The sequence below is a fragment of the Festucalex cinctus genome, chromosome 19 (genome assembly GCF_051991245.1).
Source record: "Festucalex cinctus isolate MCC-2025b chromosome 19, RoL_Fcin_1.0, whole genome shotgun sequence".
NCBI classification, from domain to species: domain Eukaryota; kingdom Metazoa; phylum Chordata; class Actinopteri; order Syngnathiformes; family Syngnathidae; genus Festucalex; species Festucalex cinctus.
This window is the reverse complement of record NC_135429.1, coordinates 19,245,249-19,254,843: the sequence shown is the minus strand read 5'-3', so window position 1 is coordinate 19,254,843 and position 9,595 is coordinate 19,245,249. Positions and strand designations below refer to the sequence as shown.

Below are 9,595 nucleotides of genomic sequence, written 5' to 3'. Positions count from 1 at the left end.
TGCCAACAGTAAACCATCATGTGACCATTCATTTGCGGGGTTGCTTCTCAGCCAAGGGATTGGGCTCACTCACAATTTTGTCAAAGAACACATGCAACCATTACTAAAGCGCTAATAACAGAACATCCTCCGGCAGCTACTACTGTGTGACAGCAGCAAGGATATTTTATTTAGTAAAGCAAAAAGATGTTCAATAATGAATTTAAAAAACCAACAAAACAAAAATACTTAAAAAACCAAAACTGGAATCACATTTTACTATTACAAAATTAACAATGTCATTAAAATATCATTTGTTTTTGTCTGTGGTAATAAATTTAATATATGAGCCTTTAGGGTTGATGTTATATGTGATGTATTTATTTATTTATTTATTTTAAATGACGTTGTAAATCATACAACAATAGCCACTCTTATCAACAATGTTAACGACTGAACCAATTTGTTGATTTAAACGTAATTTATACAATTGCTCCGAGTACGGAAGTGACACCCTCTAGCAGCACCGGCCCACCCCCGGCTCCAATTACTTCACTTCACGAGGCTTCACAAGGCGACCTACTGAACGCAGTTGGCGAACTTGGTGTGCAGCTGTGTAATGTCTGCAAACGAGGTAGGATTTGAAGCTTAGTTGACAATTTTCCTCCAGAAACTCGTCTGGTAAACTTTTTTTTTTTTTTTTTTTTTTTTTTTTTTTAAATGTGGGCGCTCGTGTACACTGCTCCGTCTTGCAATTTCGCGGAAATGAATTCTAATGCAAGTTCAGTGAAAGTGCGAGCAGAGTTTACGTTAGCATACCTAACAGTCTATTTATTATGATGAATGGAGCTAATTATTTAGAATTGCTACGCTTTTGTTAGTGACGGTTAGCATAGCAGAGCTAGCCGTCTGTTGAGTAAGATAAATGCTAATTGAAATTGTGAACAGAAAGACGCAAGGTTGGTTTGATAGATGAATGTGTAGATATACAGAGAAAAGTACTGTGTATATCGTGTATTGCCGAATAATTAAGTTAATTACTCTGATGACGAGGAGGCCGACCATCCTAACTTAGTATGTGTCATTATGTCATTAATTTAATGTACAGTTACATGTGTTTGTTATAAATAATGGCTTAGTATTACCAGTACAGTATAAATGAAGTAATCACTTATAATTTGGTAAATTGCTGGATTTGTGTTTACTTAAATTTATTTTATTTTTTTTTCGATTGAAATAGTTCAGTAAAGTCTGTTAGTGTTCATTACACTTCATGTATGCAACTGCAAGCAGAGCTGTGTTATCTACTGTTTTATTTTCTTTGGCACATTTACTTCACAGGCTATCATGGTACACAGAAAGTCAACTTCAAAGTATCTGCACCAAGTTAACTAGCAAACTGATATTCATTGAAAGTCATTTTTTCCCTATAGCTTGAGATCATTCTCTTCAGTGAGGTATGTCAGTCATGAGGCCACAGAGGGCAAAAGTTAAACCCAAAGAGGAGGCAGCGTACTTTTCGTCCTTGGGTAAAGACAAGGATGGCTTCACCATAAAATATATTGATTCATTCAAAGGTGAGTATTGGTAAAAGATTCTTTAGTATGGGCCTAGTTTTAATTAAATATTTCTGATGTGTCCTTTTTCTTTTTAAGGTCGAGGAGTGTTCAGTTCCTGCTACTTTCAGAAGGGAGACTTTCTTGTTGAATACCGAGGAGATATTATAAGCAAACAGGAACGTGAAAACAGGCTGAGAGTGTATCACGATGCCCTGAAGGTGTTCATGTTTGAATTTCGCTACAATGGAAAAACACTATGGTATGTTTATATGGTGTGTTGTCATACTTAATTTACTTTTTTTTTTTTCTTTTCTTTTTTTTCAGTTGCCCTGAAAAAATATAACCACCTGCTACTTTGTATAGTGATTGTATTGTACTATGTATGTTGTAAAACATAAGTTGAGTTTAGATGACAATTTGGGGAAGAAAAAGCAAACTCATTGACTCAAAACTGTGACTTACTCAACTCGACTTATAAAGCACTTTAAAACAACCATCTCTGTACATACAATAAAAATCAGTCATGCAGTAAAGACAAAACAAAATAACACAAAACAAGTGAGTAAATTAATATCTTAGACATATTAGATGTCAATGTATTTTCTGTCAGTGTTAAATACTCAAATTAAGTTAAATCCATATCATTACCAGACCTTATCATTAGTGTGCAGTTTTCAATAATAAATTACAGTGACTTAAATGTTCAGAAGCTTTGGATGCTTATTTCTCTTTCTGGTGGATGAGTAAAATTTAAGTCAATTTACATTTGTGTTTGAAAACCCTTAAAGGTATGTAAACTTAGTAGCACGCTATATGATGACAGGCTTAATGCCCAATGCCCATTAAATTTTACAAAAAAATCAACACAAAATATCCAATATGACTGTTTAGGATATAAGAACACAACTTTTAGTGTAATATGAGGCAGGATACACTTATTGTTTACATGGTCCATGTATAAAACAACAAGGTATTAATTGGTTAAAGTTGTGTTCCTATAGTCTAAATGGCCATATTTGACATTTTGAGTTTATTTTAATTTTGAGTTAATCATTGTAAGTACAGTTAATTAGTTAAAAAAATATTTCTCTGAATTTAAGCATAATGCTCAGGTCAAACTGCACGGTATTGCAGTGGCTTAAATATTAATTTTGGGAATAAAATTTCTTGTTTTTGATGAACTCAGACCTACTATGCTACGGTACGTAAATCAAATTTAGCTTCACTCAGTTACATGTGTATATGTAATATATTATTTTTTTAATTTTTACATTTCAGTGTTGATGCAGCCAGAGACGATAATTCCCTTGGGAGACTCGTCAATGATGACCATATCTGCCCTAACAGCAAAATGCAGCGGATCACTGTAGACAGACAGCCTCATCTCTGTTTGTTTGCAACAAAGGACATTGAGCCAGGGGAGGAAATAACCTACAACTACGGAGATTTTGATTTTCCATGGAGACTAAAGGTACAGACAATTTCATTTTCACAAAGATTTAATGGCTTTCTGTTTGAATTTAGGTTAATTTTCCAGTATTGTCACAATGAATAGGCGCACCTTTGGTGAAATACTGAAAAGACCCATTATACAATCATGTATGTTTTTACATTATTATGCCCCAGCAACATAAAAAAAACAAAACAGGAACACAGTAGACCATAACTTTAAATTTTAGAAGCGGAATATATAAACAGCATCACACTAATTGAATTGCAAAGTAAAATGTAGAATTTCTCCTCCCGTTTCACCGCATTACTTATTTAAGAACTTGCAGAAGATGTCTATAAGAGTTTTTATCAACATTTTTATTAAGTTTTGAAACAACATAATTAATTCTGACTATACCATGAAACTTTGCACCACTGAGCCAATAGGAACACCCGACGATAAAATTACTGGCAATCTCTCTTTTTGTTTTTTATTTTTATTTATTTTTTGGTCACGGTTATGTACAAAAACACAATTCTTTTCTCAATATATTTTTTTCTTTTTATTTTCTATTTATTCCCTTTTATTTCGTGAGTATATCACCAACCTCAAATATCATGTTTTCATATTGTGATATCGTATCAAGACATTTGTATATTGTCATGCATGTAACGTACTAGAATTATTGGTCGCACATTCATGATTACAGGAAATTACATTATAACAGTCGTGTCTTAGTAAGAATTTAATTGTTTCTATTCATCTGAACCAGGTTTCAACCGAAGCACAACCTCATGACGACACAGCTGTCAGACTGTGCCAAAGTTTACCAGGTGACTAGATTTCTTTTAGAATGTTGTTTAAATCAGTTTTCAGAAGCAAGATGTTGGTAGTGGAGGGTGGAGAGATGAGGGCTCCACAATATATGGGAGGAAAAAAAAACAAAAACGCGTCACATAAATGGATCATGCATGGTATGTGTATTTGAAAGACGGGCAACAAATGAATATTGGACTCTATACTTTAGTCTAGGGCTGCGACATATGGCCATAAACTAAAATGGTCTTGAAAAAACACATCCAGCATTCTGCCACCACTTGTGCAAAATTACAACTCACAAGAACATCTGCAACAGAAATTAAGAAGAACAGCTTTTAATAATCCAGAAGACATAATTCGATTTCACGATTTAGCAACGATTTAGCAATTTTCAACAATTCGATTTTCAAAATGATGATTAATCGAATTAATTCTATTTATTTCCCAGCTCTACTTTAGTCTGACTTTGACCAATCAGAGACAGCCTTGATTGTGCATTGCCGTACAAGAGAACAGTGTCAAGAGGCATTACTAAAAATAAATAACTTAATTGCATAAAACTAGATCACAATGAGCCTGCCTATTTTTGAGCATGAAAGTGTATTTCTTTTATTAAATAATAAAGATGTCATTTTTTTTTTTTGTAGGTCTATGTTCTATTTCAAAATAATTCTCACAATATTCAACACCCATGTTGCATGGTTTGCCAATACTGTGCAGCTCTTGCAGATACACAGTCCTCACAATGTAATAGTAGTGAATAACTGACACTCTGAAGACAGTGTATTCATACACTGTCAGGGATAAATACGTTTTCGGGGCTTGAAGTCACACATACAGTCCTCACAGTTCAATACTCGGGTCAGGTATGGACTCTGAGGACTCTGTGTATTTTCTGTTCATTGTGTATAAGATTTTTCACACTCTGTGCCATGAAACTACATTTTCACATCAATGCTGTCAATTATATCCCTTGTACCAAACTATTTATTAGGTCTTGATTAATCAGAAACTAACGGTAAACAGAAGTTGAACTAGTCAACGCATCCACTTTACCACACTGCAATGATTATTGCATGTGGTTCATTAATCAGCATTCAAATGATTTGGAAAAATTAGACCTCACTAATTTACACAAACCTCTCGTGCTGACTGATTTTTATTTTCTGTAATTATTTATTTTTTTTGTCACAAAAATTGTTTGTATTCACAATACTTTTACCAAATCATTCTCCTCTATGTACTGTAACTGTGTAAATGCACTAACAGATGCGGTCTTATGTATTACTAAGAATTGAATGTTATTTGTATTTTTCCGTTCATGTGCACCAGATTTCAACAGAACAACCTGATGAAGCAGGTGTCACAGACTTCACGAAAGCTGACCAGGTGACTAGATTTCTTTTTGAATGTTGATGTCGAACTTATTTTTTCAGAAGCAAGACGTTTGTAGTGGAGGGTGCAGATATTAGGGCTGCACAATCCATGGATAAAATCTTGTCGCACGAATGGCTCATGCAATATGTGTATTGCAAAGACATGCAACAAATGAATATTGGCCTGTATACTTCAGTCTGGCGATGAGTGATATGGCCAAAAATAAAATCTCTTTTTTTCACCACTTCTACATTCAGGACAATTACAATTTTAACCAATTTTTAATTTAATAAACCCAACAACTTTTACTTTGACCAATCAGAGACAACCTTAATTGTGCATTGCTGTAAAAGAGAACAGTATCGAGAAGCATCACTAACAAATAACTTAATTGGATAAGACTAGAGCACAAAGAGCCTGCTTATTTTTCCACATAAAAAAAGTGTATTTCTTGAATTGGATTACAAAGACATTTTAGGTTCATGTTCAATATCGAAATAATCTCTCTCATAATATTCAACACCCATGTCGCATGTTGTTCCAATACTGCGCAGACCTCGCAGATACACAGTCCTCACAATGTAGTAGTTGTGAATAACTTGACACTTTGAGGACAGTGAATACACTGTCAGGGATAAATACGTTTTCGGGGCTTGAAGTGACACATGCAGTCCTCACAGTTCATACTCTGGTCAGGTATGAACTCTTCAATGTTTAATTGTGTAGAAGATTTTTACACAGTGACGTTATACTACATAATCATATCAATATTGTCAATTATATCCCCTGTAACAAACTGTTTATTAGGTCTTGATTAATTAGAGACTAACTGTAAGCAGAAGTTGAACTAGTCAATGCATGCACTTTACAACTCTGCAATGATTATTGATTATTGCATCTGGGTTGATTAATTGGCAATCACATGATTTGGAAAAATTAGACCTCACCAATTAACACAAACCTCTCGTGCTGACTTTTTTTTTTTTTTTTTTCAGAAAAAGTTTGCATTCACAATACTTTAACCTATTCATTTTCCTCTATGTAATGTAACTGTAAATGCACAGGTACAGTCTTGTTACTAGGAATTTAATTTTAATATTTCATACATTTTTATTTCATCTGCACCAGGTTTCAACTGAAGCACAACATGGTGAAGGAACAGTTGTGTCAGTCTGCAATCAGTTGAAATCAGTTTTCGGAAGCAAGACGTTGGGAGTGAAGAGTGTAGAATAGATGCAAGGGCTGCACTATAAAACTAACAAATATAATCACAATCAATAATGGTCTATTGCAAAGACGTTTAAAATACAGTATCCAACAATATTGTATGGGCTAACATTCCAAGAAGTTGTGGAACTTGAAATTCAAAAATATTACAAATTAAAGATTTGTTGGCAGTTTGGTGATTTAGATTATGCACTGCAGTGCACCAACCCCACCACCACCCCACCCCCTAATTAATTTATGGTGGATTTTAGAGGTGAACAAACTATCATTTTTATTTATGTTTTTTTTTTTTTTTTACAGAAGTGTAAACATCAGGTGGTTTATTCACATGTATCAAGCTTGGATAAATGTGCTGTATGTTTTGGACCTCTCGCTGCATGCACTAAGATGGACTGGTATGCAATGTAATGGTGGGTATTTTATCTTGTGTGGTATATGTATCGGTAATGAATCTTTGTTTCACTCAACCATAATTTATAGTGCAGGTATTTTTCACTGAATGAATATAATTTAGTCAAGATGATAAATTATGACCCATTATATGTTTATACCTCTCTTTGGTTATAAGCAGCTAAATGTTGAACAATTGTCTTGTCTTTCACAACAACTGTCTGATTCATCCATCCATCCATCCATTTTCTTGACCGCTTATTTCACACAAGGGTCGCGGGGGCTGCTGGCGCCTATCTCAGCTGGCTTTGGGCAGTAGGCGGGGGACACCCTGGACCGGTTGCCAACCAATCGCAGGGCACACAGAGACAAACAACCATCCACACTCACACCTAGGGACAATTCAGAGCGCCCAATTAACCTGCCATGCATTTCTTTGGAATGTGGGAGGAGACCGGAGTACCCGGAGGAGACCCACGCGGGCACGGGGAGAACATGCAAACTCCACCCAGGGAGGCCGGAGCCTGGACTCGAACCGGAGTCCTCAGAACTGGGAGGCGGACGTGCTAACCACTCGGCCACCCACAATAAATAATAATTTAAATAAATTACAACCACAGCACAGGCTGTGTAAATTGACAAAAATGGGGGGTCAATATACTGATACATTGTTTTATGTATCGATATATCAATATTTTGTTTAATAAAGCAAAACTGACAACTACGCAGATCAGTTCATTTCTACCAGGGGAGGGTTGAAGGGGTGTGCGGACGGCGTGGTGGTGTGTGTGTGTGGGGGGGGGGGGGGGGGGGGGGGGGGGGGGGGGGGGGGGGGGTTGCACCACAAAACATTTTGGTGGTGTGTGTGTGTGTGTGTGTGGGGGGGGTTGCACCACAAAACATTTATGCTTAAGGCACCAAAATGTCTAGCGCCGGCCCTGCAAATATATATAGAAAGAACAGTACGTTAGAAATGAATGGCAGAAACACTGGTAGAAAGTGGCAAAATCATTCATAAATATTTAAAGTGCAGTCAAAAACAACTACTGAAAAAAAAAATACAATTTTATTATAACTTACACGAGGACTATCATTTTCAAAAGGATCTGCAATGATATCATCTCCCGCATCATCAATAAAAAAAAGGCATTGACAGGAGTCCTACAAAATAAGATTACACAAGTCAATTAGACACAGGAATCCCGGCAACCTAAACCGTTTGTATTATACAGGTACTACTACATTGTGATTTAGCTAGATGTATTGAGATTTCATTCATGTGTATTCACACAGTCATTTATTCACAGAAATGTTGACTAGGTACTGACACGACTCAGCAGAGTCGATGAAAAACAGATCCCAGAAATGCAGGCTCAGAGGAGGAAAACAATCTCGATTTATTGTTTTTGATAAACAGATTGTACAACGCTTGCTCGCAGGCAAGACAGCGAAATTTGCAGAGGTGTCCCTGCACACAGGCAAGGGACACGGAGGTAACAAAACAATTGCAAAAGGCAAGGACGAATTGGAAAACACAAAAGACCTGCAAAAGGCAGGGAACACGAATGTAACAAAAAACGCTTGCAACTGCAAGGAGAACTAACATAACCAAAAACGCTTGCAAACGGCAAGGAGAACTAACGTAACAAAAAACCACTTGCAAAAGGCAAGGACTAGAAAAACACAAAACACTTGCAACCGGCAAGGACGACTCGAAATGCACACGGGCTCAATCAAACACGGAAATATCAACAAAAGGCGACGCGGAAACACACACGTGAATACAACTTAACTAAGGACGACGGCAGATTCAAAAAACTTTACCAACAGGAGAACGCGGAGAACACTTGGACACGATGGTGAGCAAATAATAATCCGACAGCTGGCTGTGCTGCTCGGAGTCCTTTTAAAGCCATGATTGCAAACCCGCTGCAGGTGCGGAGCTGGGGAACGCCCCCCTCGTTGCAGGCACTGAAACAAGAGCACAACAGGGCTGAGAACCAAACCATGACAGGTACTCATTTGTTTTCTGTATTGTCATGTAGTTTCATAACGGGAAAAAAAAATGTGTTGTCTGGCATGATGTTTAACTCTTGTCAATATACAGCAACGTCACAGAATTGACATTGAATAGAATACAATGTCACACATGGCTCCTGTTTCTAAAGCTACAAAATACCTGTTCATAGGTTCCAAACATGTTGCTCTGTAGAAGACCTTGAAAAATAAAAACGGTGAATGTGATAATGGCATAAAAAGATGAAGCCTATAGTCACAATTCCAGAACATGCTCCATATGATATGATTATTTATCATCAAATAGATTTATTTACCTCTGGGGTCCCAGCATTAAGCCACTGTGCAGGATCCAAACTTGACTCCTGTTGGAAAGAGTTAACTTACATTCAGCTCTCTTCTACTGTGGTGTACACAGAAAGGGTGACTTCCAACTAGGGATGCACGATAATGCTATTCTCAACCGATACGATAAGCCAATAATTTAGAAAGTGTCTGTCGATAACCGATAATTGTTTGCAAAATTAACTCTTTGCAATCCGCCGACGAACTAGTTCGTCACGTGACACCCGGTGGGCGTCACCCGAAGACGTACTAGTTCGTCAAACGCGTTTTTTTTTTATGAATGGGTGGCTGAGACTCTTGGGCAGTTTCCCTCTGAATATTAAGCCCGTGAAGCACTGTAGTGACGAACTGTGCCCTCTTGATGGCAGTGATGGTCTCTTTACACGAGAAGGATGTGATTTCCTAGTAGAGGCGGAGTGTTGTGGAGTGGGGGGAGAAGACGAGTGCTAAC

At 36.9% G+C, this 9,595-nt stretch overlaps 1 protein-coding gene across 3 annotated transcripts; it reads left to right on the top strand.

Annotated features, from left to right (window-relative positions):
* The first annotated feature begins 526 nt into the window (after window positions 1-526).
* On the top strand, window positions 527-6,808 carry LOC144006902 (N-lysine methyltransferase KMT5A-like). Of its 3 annotated transcripts, none has more exons than XM_077506003.1 (7): window positions 527-613; window positions 1,413-1,556; window positions 1,635-1,797; window positions 2,817-3,009; window positions 3,743-3,803; window positions 5,122-5,178; window positions 6,694-6,808. In XM_077506003.1, the coding sequence occupies exons 2-6, from the start codon at window positions 1,439-1,441 to the stop codon at window positions 5,139-5,141; spliced, it is 555 nt and encodes a 184-aa protein (XP_077362129.1). In that variant the 5' UTR covers window positions 527-613; window positions 1,413-1,438; the 3' UTR covers window positions 5,142-5,178; window positions 6,694-6,808. The 3 variants fall into 3 exon arrangements, with proteins under 3 accessions (XP_077362129.1, XP_077362130.1, XP_077362131.1); XM_077506004.1 differs by lacking the exon at window positions 6,694-6,808 and adding an exon at window positions 6,295-6,423; XM_077506005.1 differs by lacking the exon at window positions 527-613 and having other exon boundaries at window positions 1,184-1,556.
* The last annotated feature ends 2,787 nt before the right edge of the window (window positions 6,809-9,595 follow it).

Bases quoted from the DNA above. Each gene is read 5' to 3' on its own strand.
- LOC144006902 (XM_077506003.1), top strand. From the start codon at position 1,439: ATGTCAGTCATGAGGCCACAGAGGGCAAAAGTTAAACCCAAAGAGGAG. The intron at 1,798-2,816 runs GTATGTTTATAT...TTTACATTTCAG, and splicing joins TACAATGGAAAAACACTATG to TGTTGATGCAGCCAGAGACG. The intron at 3,010-3,742 runs GTACAGACAATT...CATCTGAACCAG, and splicing joins ATTTTCCATGGAGACTAAAG to GTTTCAACCGAAGCACAACC.